This window comes from Aquarana catesbeiana, linkage group LG02 (genome assembly GCF_042186555.1).
Source record: "Aquarana catesbeiana isolate 2022-GZ linkage group LG02, ASM4218655v1, whole genome shotgun sequence".
Taxonomy (NCBI): domain Eukaryota; kingdom Metazoa; phylum Chordata; class Amphibia; order Anura; family Ranidae; genus Aquarana; species Aquarana catesbeiana.
The window spans coordinates 389,213,879-389,231,330 of NC_133325.1; the positions used below are offsets into that span (position 1 = coordinate 389,213,879).

Below are 17,452 nucleotides of genomic sequence, written 5' to 3' on the forward strand. Positions count from 1 at the left end.
TCTTCATTTGGCTTTGGGTGCAGGAGCGGGCATCTTGGGTAAGGGAAACCGGCAGTGAAGCCTTTCGACCGCACTGCGCTTTGAAAATGGTCCCTCTGTCTTCTTGGACCTGTGATGTGTCCCATAAGGGTTCAGGGGAAGGAGGGGGGCTGCGGCGATCTGACTGGAAGTGGGAGCGGGTACCTGTCAAAATCAGGTACCCTTTCCCCCCAAAAAGTGCCAAATGTGGCAGTGGAAAGGGGGGGGGGGGGTTGGGAACAAGCGGAACTTCCCCTTTTTGTGAAGTTCCACTTTAAGGAGCCCATGATTGTTAAGCTACCTTAACAATTAGCAGGTGTGTAAACAATCCCCCCCCCCCCAGGTGGTCACCAGAAGCGCCAGTCTTCAAGTTCCTGTGAATCTGATCCGATTTTCCCCACCTCCTCCTGCCATCCATAACAATGGATAAATAGCTGGTTGTAAAGAAACCGGCACCCAACTGCACCCTTAACAACCAGCTATTTACGCACACGGGCTGTAAAATGTACTATGCAATTCTTTAGAAAACTCATAGTGCATTTTAGAAGCACCGCAGTATGAAAGTAGCTGCCTAAATTTACAAACTTTATTTTATCAAATGAACTTTTAACACATGAAAGAAGAAACCCAGGAGCACTCTGTGTTATCTAGTGACCTTTGTAAATTCTAGCAGAGTGGGATTGTTTTTAAATCAAAAAAGTGAACATTTTTAATCATTTGGCTTGTGCCAAACAACATTTATACCCTGTTTGCATACATGACATAAGAAAAAAATATTACCTGAAGTACTAGTAACACTCCCCCCTAGGTATGTACAGCTATCCAAATGTATAACATTTTGCTGTGCAGCCTATTGTTCTGTGTCTATGCACTGTTGCCACCTGCTACCTAGAAGTTTTCATAATGCCTGCAGTGGCAGGTTCTTCTCTGTAAAGTGTAGTACACACGGGGCAGATGTCAGCTGAACTGGCCAACATTCGGCCCATGTGTGTGGCGTTGAAGGCTCATGTCTGAAAACGGTCTGCCGACCGGCTCCCCATCAGTGCTCTCAGCCAATGGGAGTGCTGTTCGGAGTGTTCTGGCGGGGGGGGGGGGGGAGGTGGGGGCGTCCCGCTGTCAGAACACAATAACACAGCAGGGGAGATTGCTGTACTAACATTAGATAGTTAGTACAGCAGCTCAGACCTGACAATTGTTTTTTCTTTCAAGCCAGCGGAAAAAGAAAAAAAAAAAAAAAAAAAGAAAAACAACGACTGGTGTGTGTGGCTTACAGGCAGGCAGCAATTTTGAAGTGGGTACCACCAGTGTACTGATACAGTTAAGAGCGGGCAAGATCCACGACAGTGGTATACAGTATACATAATCTAAAGTGCCTTTGTCCGTAAACACCACATCACTCACAGGGACACTGTTCAGTATTACCCTAGTACAGTTAAAAAAAAAATAATATAAAGAAAAAGATCTAAAATTCCTTTATGCATTAACTCTTCCAACCTGTTTAACAGGAACCATTATTTGAACAATAGCTTAAATGATGGCACACACAAGTGCAAAACAAAATACTAGGGAAAAGTGCAGGCCTTTACTGAAAATAAAAGCTAATACCTTGTTCCCATTGCTATACATTTCAAACATACAGAGCTGGTGAAAAATATGGCCACACTTTTTCAGCTTCCCAACAGCAGTAGGCTTGATGGATTTGCTTTCTGAAGTTTCACTGTATCCGGAAGGCGTAGTCAATGTCTCCATGCAAATTATACAGTCCTGTAAAATAAAAGGAAAAGGTTGCATGCAACATAAAATTCACATTTTCTACACCGTGCATTTCTTTGTATGTTATGAAAAGTGCAATCATACTTCTTCTGGAGGCTTCTCAATGGTTTCCACATATTTCTTCACAACTTGTTCTGGGTCAGTAACTCCTGAGACAAATACATTACAATTATGTAAGGTTAAAAACACAAGGTTTAGAGCAAAAAATATTCATTCCTACGTACAGTCACGTGAAAAGTAAGTATATCCTATGGCAATTGTTGACTTTTTTTTTAACATATCTGAACATAACACCGACAAGGTGCTCCTGAAATGACAAATCTAAATTCAATCAGTGCCTACAGATAAAAGTGCTACACCTGAACGAACACATAAAACTGACATTGAGCATTCATTCCCATAATTGAGATTGTTGATTCATCACATTGATAAAGTACACCCAAACATATATCACCATTGCAAATCGCTGTAATTAGAATCTGGCGTTCCAGATTAGGTGCCAGGGATTAAAAATCCTCCAGGGAGCACGCCGGTGGAATCCATCTTATTTAAACATCAGACATTTATGATCTGTTGTTCTCTTTACTGTTGACCTGAGATGTCATTATGCCAAAATCTAAAGATCCTGCTACAGCCCTCAGAAAAAAAAAGGTTGTGGATGCCTAGGAGTCTGGAAATGGATTTAAAAAGGATTGCCAAATGATGTGAAATCTACCACTCTAATGTAGAGAAAGTAATCTGCAATTGGTGTAGATTTTAAATGAATGCTAATTTATTCAGGACTTAGAAGCTTATTGTTTGATGCTGAAAGAAATCTCCCAATGTAATCTGCATGGAAGGGGTGCTAGGAAAAACAAAACAAAAAAACAAAAACAAAAAAAAGGAAATTTGACTTACCTGTAAATTCCATATAACTGAGTACAGTATAAGACACAGGCAACATATTCATACACCAAGGTTATAGGCGTGTACCTTCAGGTGATTAAACACCGGCAAGCCTTTAATGACGCATTCCCCTGGGATGCCTCCCTATAACAATATCCCACTCCTTGAATTTTCTTTTTTTTGCAGCAAGTAATGCAAAGTAAACCAAGGAAAGGACGTCCTGTCCTGTACTGTACTCCAAGATACAGTGTTTACAAGTAAAAATTCCTTTTATCTTAATCGTACAGTACAGGACACTGGCAACAACTGGGCAGCATGACTGTGCCAACCGACCCAAAAAACAATGACTCGTTTTCAAAGTGCCGCTGTGAGAGCCATTCCGACAAAAAAAAAAAAAAAGTTTGCTGCCCACCAGTCGCTACATGTCGGGACAACTTTGCCGAATTGAGAGAGAATTCTTGACTTGAATTTGGCGAAAGGAACGGTCTAAACGCGAGGCAACCATTAGGCCTAGAACGCTCATAGAGCTGCTCACTGTGGGATGTCTCTTGGATCTCAGTTCTCGAGCATAAGCTATTGGAAAAAACATTTCCTTTTAAGAAAGACTTTCACTTGGAATGTGTCCAAAACCAGACCCAAGTATTGTAGGGCAAAGAGAAGGATTTTTTTAAAAAATCGAGAACCCAGCTGAAAGCCTGGAGCAGTTGAATTGTCAATTGAAGTGAACATTTTCTCACAACTGACTGGGAAGCGAGTCTGTCAGAAGATGGTCGTCTAGACAGCCCGTGACTTGAATGCCCTGGGTTCTGAGCAGGGCCAGCAGCGGTGCTAAGACCTTTGTGAACACTCTGGGAACAGAGAATAGGTTGAAGGGCAGTGCAACAAACTGGAAGTGATTTTCTGCCACTGTGAAGTGCAGAAAGCGGTGATGGGGTGGGTAAATAGGAACATGCAGATAAGTATCTTGGATATTCACTGATGTCATGGATTCCCCTTGTCTCAGAGAGGAAATTACTGACCTTGCAGATTCCATGTCAAGTTTTGGAATTTGAAGAAACACGGATTTTAGATTAAAAATAGAGTGAATATCCCTGTCGGGCTTTGGTACAATGAACAGGTTTGAGTAAAAACATTTGAACCTGTCTTGTGGCGGTATTGGCAAAAAACTCCCTGGCACAAGAGGTGGTTCAGGGCCAAACCTAAGGGCTAAACTAAACTAAGGGCTTTGAAGTTGAAGCCTGGGTAGAGTGGACAGGTGCACTGCATTTTGAGGAAGAGGTTTTTTGGAACCTTCCTTTGTGGGATTAAAACCTTTCCTCCAGTGAGCTCTTTGATAATTTGGTCAAGTATGTCACCAAACAGATGCCTTCCTTGAAAGGGCATACATGTGAGGCGCATTTTGCAACTTCGACTGTCCAAGCTTTAAGCCATCTGATGCCCTTGGGGGCACTCACGGAGTGGAGTGGGGGAAATAGGGTAGGTGTGTTTGGAAGGAGTACGTGGTGACCAAGGTATAGAGCAGGGATATGCAATTAGCGGACCTCCAGCTGTTGCAGAACTACAAGTCCCATGAGGCATAGCAAGACACAGCCAGCCACAAGCATGACACCCAGAGGCAGAGGCATGATGGGATTTGTAGTTTTGCAACAGCTGGAGGTCCGCTAAATGCATATCCCTGGTATAGAGCATCCTGTAACAAATCCTTGAAAGGATGAGAGGAAGCACCCGAGTCCCTTATAAGGTCTCCATGCAGAAGTGGCATTAAAATGTGCGACCAGTGGTGGGATGTAACACCTGGTCATTTACCAGAGACTGAGCAGTTTAAATTCGAATGCCAAATTTGAAGGGTTTGTACTGTGAAGTGCCACTAAACCGATGTAGGCTGGGTGTGATATTTCCACAGTATACTTGCACAATGAGACACGCTAACTTGCTAGAATGCCTACTTCCAATAATGCAAAGTCTGTGAGTACAGTGTCTACTCTAGGGATTGACATACAGGGCAAACACCAAAAAGTGGTTCTCCATTTTTTTTTTTTTTATTCTGTATACCTTGTGATGGGTACTGAATGTTTCAGATGCTCACCCACCCAGCGATTCAGCCGTGTCTTGCAAAATCCTGTCAGAATTCGGCCCCTGCATGGCCTAGCACCATCTTGCCATGTGACGTCGTCCCGAGGCCAAATGACTCTTTCGGGTTTCGCTGACGGGCCCTGGGATGATGCGCCACTAAGCCCGCCCCTCTCCTCCTTCCTCTATGAAGCACTATGCGGAGCTATAGCAGGCATAATGCCCGTCATTCAGGGGAGGGACAAACCTCTTAAAAAAAAAAGTAAACAAACAAAAAAAAGTGTGCTTTAGGTGGGGAGGACGAGGAGTGGAGAGAACGTCACAATAAGGGTAAAGTTCCGCTTTAAGGGATGTTCCAAATCTTTAGGCTTGCCTTACTAGGGTGTCGTGGATTGCTCCACCTTAAATTGCAAGCTGTTCCACCTGCTACAGAGAGGATGACCTGGGGATCGGGCATTTCTTGGTTTGAGCTGTCTTGCTTTTTTTGAATGACTGACATGCAGGTGACATCTCCCAGCTTATATGAGTTCTGCCCATGCATCCGTACACGCGTGGTCAGTGAGCTGTGTTGAGGACAGTGAGAAGACAGGGAATACTGGGGGGGGGGGGGGGGGGGGGTTGAGGGGTGAGGCGAGCATAGCAGGCAGCCCCTGCTGGGCCTGGTAGAGAAGGACTGTCTGTATCCTGTCCCATCAGTGTTCCCGGATGCCACTCTTCTGTATTCCCGGGAAGAGGTTATTTTTTTGCAAGAGAGACTTTGCATGTCTTTTCTATTAAAAAAACTCACCCAATCATCTCACCACAAATCTTATAAACCAAGCTCCAAAGTGAGTTTGGCACATATTCTCTCCTTTTAGGACCTAGCACATCAGCCGTAAAATTACCAATTTAAAATAGCACCTGATGGCCAGTGCTCTGATATTACTGGGTAGATAATCAGTGTTTTTTTAAACCTGCTTCTTATGTTTCTCATAGAAGTCAGAAATCCCATGGTGAGTTTGGTCACCATTTTTTCTCCTAAGACTATAATGAAGGTGCCACTGACATTGTTGATTAACTCAATTATTTGTTCACCACAGAGAATCCACCAAGGGACTATCAGACTATTGTTTGGCACTACAGCAGCTGCAGTAGTTGAGTGGAACTGGGAATACTGGAGTTTGTGAAAAACACAAGAAGCCAGTATGTAATTCAAATACCAGCAAAAATGCAAACTACAGGTTTAGGTGCAGATGGCGTTTAACCTCCAACTTTCTTTTGTGCCTTCTTGTACAACTGAATGTATTGCTTTGTGAACAGAACACTTTTACAGAGGAAATGGCTGTAAGGATTAAGCCATTTTACACAATACACTAGTGTTCAGATTGCCATGCACTGTATTTCCCTTTGTGGCCTAAATGATTTTAAGTTCTGTTTCTATGATCTCTACAATTACCTTTTTTTTTTTAAAATGCTATAAAGATGTTACTAGGAAGAAGTTTACCCACACTGGTAAACTAACACAATTCCTGGATGAAAAATGAAGCCAATGAGCAAGTATGCCATGCAACCTGTATCTCAAGCTTTCATTTTTACTGTTGAGAGTGTACCTTTAACCCTTTTGTGGGTTAAATAATTAATTGATGCCTAGATACCTGGGCTAAAGTTAGCAGCATCAGTTAAATTGATTATAACTGTACAACTAATCAAGATCAATTTCTCATTTAAAAAGGATGTACATAAAAAAAGGACATGCAGTCGGTGAATTTTTTTTTTTTATTATAGGCGTTTTTTTTCCCTATAAAGCTCTCAGCTTGCATGTGAGTACTATATCATAGCTGACGTAGCGATCACATGATTGGGAACTAATCAGAGTGGTTCCCAATCATTAACAGGGACCGAAGCTGTCAGTGACAGCTGGGTTTGACAGCTGGTAACTGTCAAAAGGAGAATGTTTATTTTTGTATCCCCAGCACAGGGCGCTGTGCTGTGCAATTTTAATATACAGATTGCCAAAGGGAAGGGGTTGAACAGAACTACAACAGAGGAGGTAAAGTGACTGCAGTACGGAAAATGTGACACCCCACAGTACGTTCATATTGCTAGTCTGGCCATACATATAACTTTCTGGGACACCTGTGGCTTTTTTTAGAAAAGTTATACAGGTTAAATAGGCAAGATTGAGCACATTCTAACCAGTAACGGTTATTGCCAAACCTCAGCAAAGCATAAATCGCACTTAATTTTTTTCATTGCTGAAAAAAAAAAAAAAAAAAAGATGTGCCATAAACTGCTTGAGAATTGCATGCCAAAGTGGTGCAGGATTAAGGTAATAAAAGAAAGAAATAAAAAACAAAATTAATATCAAAATATTGTGAGAGGGTCGACAAATCTACCTTTTTTTGGCATTTTCCTCAATTTTCTAACTGAGCTTTTAGAGCGTTTACTGGTCACATGTGGGTTGGAGGGTGGAGGTGCAGAGGTAAGACGTACAGGGAGCCCAGCTGCAGACATCAGAATAGCCGTCATGCCTAGATGTACAAGTCCACATGCAAAAAAATAAAAAACAAAGGAAACAATGGGATAGGGTAGGAAACAAAAATATATATATATATATAAAAAAAAATCCAAATAAAATGGATGGATAAATGCCATACAAAACAAAGTATGTGAAAATGCAAAAATAAATAAATAAATAAATTAAAAAAAAAAAAAAAAAAAAGGAATTGGTTATAAAAAAGGTAAAAAAAAAAAAAAGTGTTGAAACATCTACACCAAATTATTTTCCATTGTTGCTTTTCATGCAGCTGAGGACTAAGAAACAAGGTGCACACTGTGCACAGACTACACTGAGCAATTACACGATGTTCCTTTAAAATGTGCAGTGGCCACTGAAATACTAGTGAAGTAAAAAGTTCTGTGCAGACAACACAGACCTTTTACCTTTACTTTTATTTTAATAAGCATGTTTATTTTTATTTGCATAGCACTTCAAATAAGAGAGCACACTCTCTGGCAGACCTGTGTTTCATCAGATTAGGTGACCTGTCAGATTTTGTAAGGAAGTGGCGTTCCGTCACGGCCATCTTGGTACACCCCGCAGTCGGCCGCAGTAACGATAACGTGAGAAGGCGGCAAGTGGATATCTTTTTACACCCACCAAAATCTTGCATTTCACACTTGTTTTTACCAGTAAACTCAGCTTATATACCGACATACATTATTTTGAAATCCGTCTGATTGTTTTGATGCTGAATTTGAAAATCAGCGGTGTTCTGTCAGATCAGCAAACCTGTGAGATCATCAGGCTTGCCGCTGCTTTTAAAATTCAACATCAAAACAGTGTCACTAATTTTAAAATGCAGTATTTCAATATATAAGCTCAGTTTACTGTTAAAGTGTGAAATGCAAGACTCCGGTAGGTGTAAAAAGAAGTCTGCTTGCCGCCTTCTCACTGTATCCTTAATGCGGCCGAGTGCGGGGTGTACCAAGATGGCCGCGACGGAACGTCACTTCCGTTACAAAATCTGACGGGTCGCCTAATCTGATGGAACACCTGCACTCAGCCAAGCAGCGTTATTATTAATGATGATTCCTTGCATCAATAAAGTGCAATGTCAAATAGATGGAAGGCCTTTACTTTTGGCTATGGATCTTTAAGTATATCTCTAGTCAAATCTTTATTAAGTTTTGGATAGAGTAGTTAATAATTAAAATCCCTGTTTTTGTGGGGTTTTTTTTGTCTTTTTGGTTATCTGTGTTCCATTTGGTAGATTTCCCTTCCATTCCTCTCCAAGACACACTACAGGAAATGAAGTCGCTAAAAAGAAAGTTGGATAAAATCCCCCCTTAGGTCTCATGCACATGCGCCTGAAGCTGTATGATGTAAAATTCTGATTCTGACGTTCTTCCCTGCTAGGGAGCCACAAGTGCAGAGTACAGCCACTCAGAGAAATCAATGCCTGTACATAGCTGTGTGCGGTTATGTCAGTAGTTGCATCAACACTCATATCTACAGATGTACGACCCTGGATGTAGACATTCTGCATTCAGTAGATAGATGTACAACCACACGTATTAATGCAGGCATCTACTTACAGCTATTGGTTTCTATGGGTGGCTGTATGCAGCGTCTGTGGTTCTTGAGTGGGCTCATATTTAACATCATGTGGTCCCAGAGGCCTGTTGTACATGAGGCCTTTGTCAGTTTTCGCTAGAATAGCATTTCCTAATCATCCTGTTCTGCCAACAACTCTAAAAGTTTGCATTCTGTATTTACCTTCTGTTCCAGTAATGGACACCAAATAGAGAGGTGGACTCTTCCCAACACAGACTACGATGAAAACCTGAGCTAGGTGCTAACGCATCCCCACTCCCCCCACAAAATATTTCAATTTAATTTAATTTTATTATGTTTGATGTTCCTTGTTATAAAACAGTATAGACATTCCATAATTACTAGGCAAACACAAGCAGACTGAGGCAGATCAAAAAGCAGAAGTGGACGGAAAGCATGCTCCACAGAGGATAGTATGTAATAAGTAAGCAAACAAAGAAAATACATAAAAAAAAAAAAAAAACCATGCAAAAAAAATGCGTGCATAAAAAACGGAGTTAACTTACTATGTAGGATAGCTGGGGCTTGAAAATATGAGAATATCACTATGCATATAATACTGGAATAAAAGTACACAGGAAAGTTTCTTTTTGGAATATTTACCTTTTTAGATTATTGTATGAAAGGTATAACTTTACTACCTTGTTTAGAATGATTATGGCTATCCTAAAATGGTATCCTTTAATATTTTTAAGACACTAAGTATTTCAGTCTACAGGATTAAGCCCTACTATGGGTGAAACAAATTGGGGGTGTGGCTAGGTGGAGGGCTTGCAGTGTATGCTGGAGGCTTTTTGCTTGCACAATAAAACCCCAAAGTACCCCCCCATGTTGAGGGTATCTGGCCTGGTGTGGTTCAGCAGAGGGGGGCGCTCGTTTGTTCTCCCCTCCCCCTTTCCTGACCTGCCTGGCCGTGTGCTCGGATAAGGGTCTGGCATTGATTTGGGGGGGTTTACTTCCTTATCATCTGTTTTAGACAGTCCCCCCCCCCCTTACTTACTGTCCCATAGAAAATGAGAAGGGGGATACCCCCCTCCCCCCCCCCAATGGGGTCAATCAACATAAATGACCAAGGATCTGACCCTTTCCTTAAGCCTAGTACACACAAGGAGATTATCAGACGAATGATCTTTTTTTTCATGCTAGCCTCCAGAATAAGAAATTAAGGAGGTTACTAAAGTTATGAATACGTTGTTATTTTCGGACAAAAACAGTACTGATTAAAAGGAAAATAGCATGATCTAGTATCGTACGAGAACATTTTTCGTGTTTGTTCCTTCGAATAACTTCAGGTGAACTGCGGTGATCGGCTCTTGAAAGTCATGTACTAATCTATCGGATTATTGTACAATCACAAAAGTCTTATTTTTCGTACAATTATCTGATTATATGTACTAGGCTTTACTCTGAGCAAAATAAAAAATGCTGTTCAAATCACTTTGCTTGTTCAGGATGGAGATACGGGTTCTTAAGAGAAACCACTCCCTGATTCAGTGGCATTCACCCTGGTTGCTCTCTCCTGCCACTGTCTGTGGGAGCTCTGAGAAATATCTGGTATTTCTGGGTATGGGGGACTAAGTGACCTTCTCCCCTTTCTCAAAAGATGCAGTACTTAGGCCTGAGTGGCCAATCAACAGGCCCAAACAATGTTACACTAAGGAACAAGACTTTAGACTTAGTGTTCCCGCAGGTGAAGACAGGGAATATTAGCACAGAGAACTTATCAGTAGGTGGAGGGGGTGCCCTATTAGGAACCTGTCACTTTGCCTGTTTAGGATAAGGAATCTCTTTAAGGTCCCCCAAGTATCCTTTAACTCTTTAAAAATAAATGCATTCACTTTTAGGTGAGGTTACATCACTGCATATAAAATCAGTTGCGAGATACTCAGTAGTAGTAGAACGCCTTATAACATGGCTTCAGAACCTTTACCACATCAAGACAAAAGCCATGCCAGAGATAACAGGGTGGCACCCAGAAATATCAGAGATACTACAATGACACCCAGCAATGCCAGAGATACCACAGTGACATCTAACAATAGGTTTCAGTCTTTGTTCTAATCTTCCTGCATACAACATAAAAAAGTGGTGAGGCAAGAAACAAAACAATTACATCCAAAATATGTCATTTGAATGTCAACACCCTACTATAATAAGTAAAACATTTTGCCAGAAGACCAAAATGGCCTTATAGGACACAGAGATACCACTGTCTTACCATGAAAACAATGCATAGAAGATAAGAGCCTCAATTCACAAAGCAAACATATCAGGACAGGATCCCTATTTAATAAAATAAAAAAGTAAAAAAAAAAGTGGTGGATATTTTTAGCTTCATTTGGGGAAGAAACTACAGTGTCTCACAAAAGTGAGTACACCCCTCACATTTTTGTAAAATCTTTTCATTTGACAAAAAACTGAAGAAATGACACTTTGCTACAATGTAAAGTAGTGAGTGTACAGCTTGTATAAGTTGCGTGCAACTTCTTTGGTCGACCATGGCGGGGCCTGTTCTGAGTGGAACCTGTCCTGTTAAACCTCTGTATAGTCTTGGCCACCGTGCTGCAGCTCAGTTTCAGGGTCTTGGCAATCTTCTTATAGCCTAGGTCATCTTTATGTAGAGCAACAATTCTTTTTTTTCAGATCCTCAGAGAGTTCTTTGGCATGAGGTGCCATGTTGAACTTTCAGTGACCATTGGGGCGCACAAGGCAAATAAAAGGTATGTAGAGATCATGATTAACATTTATGTTTCAGAACTTTGGATTGGCTGAAATGCTTGCTTTAAATCTAATGCTTGATTCCTGGTGCTGGCATCTGCTATTATTTGGAAAATTTCCAATTCAGGTCACAGTCATAAACTGACCACCCAAAGATCTAAACCTGCTCAAGACTGGCCAAATATACATGTTATAAAGGTACATAAAATAATGTTAAAGTGTAACTAAAGGCAAAACTACTTTTTAGTTTTGGATAGAATGGAAAAGGATTAGAACACCCGTCAGGATTTTATTGCTGTCTCTAATTGTCTGGTTTAGGGTTATCACCCAAATTGAAAGAAAACCTCAGCTTTTGGGCTATCCCCAGAAAAGTATTAGAGAAGAAATCTTCCAATTGGGACACTAGTTCTGGTGACAAATACCTCACTTATGAGGATTTCCTCTCACTTCCTGTTGTGGCTATGAGACAGGAAGTGATGAGAAATCTCCCCAATGAGAAACACATGGCAAAAAAAACAAAAACTGACAGGGGTTTATAACCCTCCCTTACACTAACCAAACTGAAACAGTTTTGTCTTTAGCTTAGCTTTCAACATATAAAGCACACTAAGGGATAAAATCCTACAGCAACATTTTTAAGGACTTTCAGTTAAATGCTAAAGAAATGCATGGCACAAAAAGAGAAAAACCACACTGCAGCAACTGGCTAGAAAGCAAGAGAAAGGGGTTAGTGAATATTACTGTGTTAGGGGTTAATATGCATTTTCTAAAAGTTATCCAAAGCTGCAGATGCAACAAGCAACAGAGGGTGTCCCATCAAACAATTTGTTTAACCTCCATGGACCCTGATCCCCGGCACAGCAAGGATATATTTGGATATATTTACAACGTATTTCAAGATTTTTGATATTTAACTTGCTGAGGTTGAGCTATGCTGATATGAATTGCCTCTCCCGTGATCTGCTGTAACACATACATGACTGATAACTAGGTACACTTGTGCAGTTTAAGAAAATGGCTGATGCATATCTTAGGAGGGTTGTTTATGGTCCGCTGTGGACACTTTCTAATTAATCTCTTCAGACAAAATTCCTTGCCAAGTTTTTGATTTGCAGATGCTCAACCTTTTAACCCCAGCAGAACCCTTGAACTATTTTTCAGTTCTCAGGGAACCCCTGCTAAAACCATTTTTTATCAATTTTACATAGGAAATCTTTGGAAATTTCCCCCAACTGTGGTGGTCATAATGCCATCCTTACAGATTATTGGTGTCATGCTGCTGGTTCTGCCATGTTGTGTTGACCCTGGAACTATGCAGGGACATTCAGATGGGAGGTCAATCTGCTACATCTCAAGGAACCCCTAGCAAACTCTGGAGGAACCTTAACGTTTCACGGAACCCTGGTTGAGAATGGTTGATCTGTGCTGAACATTTATTCAAACTTTTAGACATTTCAGCATAAAGATGAATGAGAAGCAGCCCTACATTTGTTTATATGCGACATCACGCTTTAAGCTCTTTCATGATGTACCTTTATTGACATTGCATTGTAGGGGTGAGGATTCATCCCTCAATGATACATATGAAGTTACTGATACAATACTTCTAAGAAGACATTTTTCACAGCATTACAAAGAAATGGAGTGAAGACCGGCTTTAATTGCAGTGATACAAGGGTGGTGGTCACCTCCAAAGCCTGAAGTTCTTCAAAGCACATATCCATGTATATATATATATATATATACATACAATTAATTATCTGATGTGAATCATATAGATATTCTAATGGAGAGACTGATTGAAATCTGAGTGGATGTTATTCCTCATGCCCAGTCATATTCCGGACATAACACGCTGTCCCATGATAGATTTATTGAAATACAAGGGAATATCATCTGTAGATTTTGAGCTCAGTTTAGGTGTGTCTACCAATATAAATGGGCACTAGGACAAGTGGCTGACTATTTGGCTACTTGCTACAACAAAAAGACTCTTATCAAGAGTTGTCAACCAACACAATTTTGGGGGTTATGCACTGTTCCTATCAGAGTTGCAATCAGCGTTAAATAACAGTTATTCTAGTTACACAAAATGTATGAATCTATGCATTTTCTAATCATTTAAAAAGATAAAATAAAAAATGATATACCATAAAAGTAAAGGAGATCTTTAATCAATAAAGGTATACTTGTATAATATCATCATAACGGTTTGTTTTGTATTATATAAAAGGCCTTCTTTTATTGTTTAGCGGTCTCTTTTACTTCTATTATAAAGGGTTCTATTTTATATTATACACTCAGCGGCTACTTTATTAGGTACACCTTGCTAGTACCGGGTTGGACCCCCTTTTGGCTTCAGAACTGCCCTAATTATTCATGGCATATATTCAACAAAGTGATGGAAACCATCTATAGAGATTTTGGTCTATATTGACATGATAGCATCTCGCAGTTGCTGCAGATTTGTTGGCTGCACATACATGATGGGAATCTGCCGTTCCACCACATTTGTGCTCTATTGGATTGAGATGTGGTGACTGTGGAGGCCATTGGAGTACAGTGATCTCATAGTCATGTTCAAGAAACCAGTTTGAGATGTTTTGAGCTTTGTGACATGGTGCATAATCCTGCTGAATAATCAGAAGAAGGGTACACTGTAGTCATAAACGGATTGACATGGTCAACAACAATATTTAGATAGGCAGTGGTGTTTAATCGATGCTCAAATGGTACTAAGGGGCCCACAGTGTGGCAAGAAAATATCCCCTACACCATTACACCACCACCACCAGCCTGAACCGTTGATACAAGGCAGGATGGATCCATGCATTCATGTTGTTTACGCCAAACTCTGACCCTACCATCTGAATGTTGCAGCTGAAATCGAGACTCATCAGACCAGGCAACGTTTTTCCAGTCTTTTGGTGAGCCTGTGCGAATTATAGCCTCAGTTTCCTGTTCTTAGCAGGAGTAGCACCCGGTGTGATCTTCTGTTGATGTAGCCCATCTGCTTCAAGGTCTGATGTGCTGTGCGCTCAAAGATGGTATTCTGCATACCTTGGTTGTAACAAGTAATTATTTGAGTTACTGTTGCCTTTCTATCATCTCGAACCAGTCTGCCCATTTTCCTCTGACCTCAACAAGGCATGTTCCTTGCAACTACCGCTATCTGGATATCTTCTCTTTTTCTAACCATTCCCTGTAAACCCTAGAGATGGTTGTGCGTGAAACCAGCCCGCCTGGCACCAACAACCATGCCATGTTCAAAGTCACTTAAATCCCCTTTCTTCCCCTTTTTGATGCTCGGTTTGAATCTCTGCAAGTCGTTTTCACCACGTCTAGATGCCTAAATGCATTGAGTTGCTGCCATGTGATTGACTGATTAGTAATGTGTATTACCAAGCAATTGAACAGGTGTACCTAATAAAGTGGCTGTTGAGTGTATAAGGGTTTACCATAATTGAAAATTGGTCTATTTTACCTTTGTCTATCTCACAAATCACCAATTTCTATTATTTTGCTAGACCTACTACAATTTTAATTATATAGTCAAACAGTTATACTATTGATATATAGTAATACAGTATGACACTCTATGGACTTATTCATCAACTGTGGTAACACAATCTTCTGAATGAATTTACATTTTTTTTTAAACTACACATGCTTGTATGAATTTAGCCAATATTAGATCTTTGTCCCCAATAAATCATTTATTTTCATTGAACATAACACATTTTGTGTAACTAGAACAACTGTTATTTAAAATGTCTGCAAAATTGTAGCCCTGATGCAGAGTGTGTTTGAAAACCCTGAACCGCACTGGCTTTCAACTCTGGATAAGATCCTTTTAATGTGACAAAAAAAATAATTATATTTGGACCAAACCCTATGGCTTGGTGCCTTCATCTTTCCACTCAAAGAAAAAAGAATTGAAAATGTGACTCTAAAACCTAAGCGCTTACAAAAGGTAATGGTATATTAAGATCGTTTCAATAATACTATTTTACCTGCAAAAGCCTGATTCATAGAACTGGACTTCTGAATTTGCACTGGGACTGACGGAATACTTTTAGGAGGGAAGGGAAAAAAAAAAAAAAAAAAAGATGAAATAGACCATATAAAAAAGTTCAATATACTATAAACCAATAAATACCTTACATTTTATTTTAACATCAATTTTAAAGTGGAACTTAACTGTTTCTGAGCACCACAAACTTAGAACGCTATTTAAGTCATCTTTAATATTCAGAGCAAACAGACCCATCTATCCATGTCTCCATGCTACCATTTCTAGCCACAGCCATCTTAAAGTAGAACTATAGGTAAAACGATTTTTTATTTTACATTTTGGATAGAGCCAAGAAGGGTTTTAACCCGTCACATTTTTTTTTTTCGCCATTTGCATCCCAATGCGGAGATTTCCCTTCACTTCCTGTCCCATAGACAAACAGGAAGTGAGAGAAAATCCCTGCAAATTTAGGGAATTCCTTGGGGACCCCCAGGTCACCAGAACTAGTGTCCCCATTGGAAGATTTCCCCTCTATTACTTTACTTTCACGTTCAATGATAACGGTAAATAGGACAAATAGAGAGGCTGAATCTCCTTAACAGGGGCACAAACAGCAATAAAAACTGACAAGCATTTTAATCCCTCCACACTCTATCCAAACAAAAAAAACAAAAAAAAGTTTTTCCTTTAGTTAAACTTTAAGTAAGGGCAGAGGATTCATGTAGCATTTACTTCATGGAATCCATCTGCCCAGCCCAGGCATGCCAACAGGAGGGTGTGCTTAGCTGAGAAATCTTCTCCTTCCAGCTTTCAGATACAAGATTAAAAAAAAAATGGCAACAGACTCCTGGGATGTATAATAATATTTTGCCAAAACCAGGAAGCAACTTAAGAAACCATAATCCTTAGATCATAGTGCCTAGTCCATCTAAAAAGCAAGCAAGAGATGGTGGCTGTGGGAATGTGGGGATGGGGGAATCAGCTCAGATATTTTCGTTCAACAAGCTGGTTGAAAGAAGAAGAAGAAAAAAAAAAAAAAACTATATATATATATATACACATACATATATATATACATATACACATACACACACACAGTGGGACAAAAAAGTATTTATTCAGCCACCAATTGTGCAAGTTCTGCCACTTAAAAAGATGAGAGAAGCCTGTAATTGTCATCATAGGTATACCTCAACTATGAGAGACAAATGTGGAAACAAATCCAGACAATCACATTGTCTGATTTTTGAAAGAATTTATTTGCAAATTATGGTGGAAGATAACTATTTGGACAATATCAAAATTTCATCTCAATACTTTGTTATATATCCTTTGTTGGCAATGACAGTCAGAGATCAAAGTTTTCTGTAAGTCTTCACAAGGTTGTCACACACTGTTGCTGGTATGTTGGCCCATTCCTCCATGCAGATCTCCTCTAAAGCAAGAATGTTTTGGGGCTGTCGCTGGGCAACACGGACTTTCAACTCCCTCCAAAGGTTTTCTATGGGGTTGAGATCTGGAGACTGGCTAGGCCACTCCAGGACATTGAAATGCTTCTTACGAAGCCACTCCTTCATTGCCCGGGCAGTGTGTTTGGGATCATTGTCATGCTGAAAGACCCAGCCACGTTTCATCTTCAATGCCCTTGCTGATGGGAGGAGGTTTTCACTCAAAATCTCGCGATACATGTCCCCGTTCATTCTTTCATGTACACAGATCAGTCGTCCTGTTCCCTTTGCAGAGAAACAGCCCCAAAGCATGATATTGCCACCCCATGCTTCACAGTAGGTATGGTGTTCTTTGGTTGCAACTCAGCATTCTCTCTCCTCCAAACACGACAAGTTGCGTTTCTACCAAACAGTTCTACTTTGGTTTCA

At 40.3% G+C, this 17,452-nt stretch overlaps 1 protein-coding gene across 2 annotated transcripts in view; it reads right to left on the bottom strand.

The window, feature by feature from the left end:
• The window catches only part of DTX2 (deltex E3 ubiquitin ligase 2), a 114,668-nt gene that overhangs the window by 22,067 nt on the left and 75,149 nt on the right, over positions 1–17,452 (bottom strand). Inside the window, exons 4-7 of one of the 2 annotated variants that reach the window (XM_073615199.1) lie at positions 15,574–15,632; positions 7,122–7,256; positions 1,876–1,940; positions 1,624–1,782 (exon numbers count right to left, since the gene is read on the bottom strand). In XM_073615199.1, coding sequence (XP_073471300.1) covers positions 1,624–1,782; positions 1,876–1,940; positions 7,122–7,256; positions 15,574–15,632 — 418 coding nt within the window. The remainder of the gene's footprint in view (positions 1–1,623; positions 1,783–1,875; positions 1,941–7,121; positions 7,257–15,573; positions 15,633–17,452) is intronic. The other variant, XM_073615200.1, reaches the window with a different exon arrangement.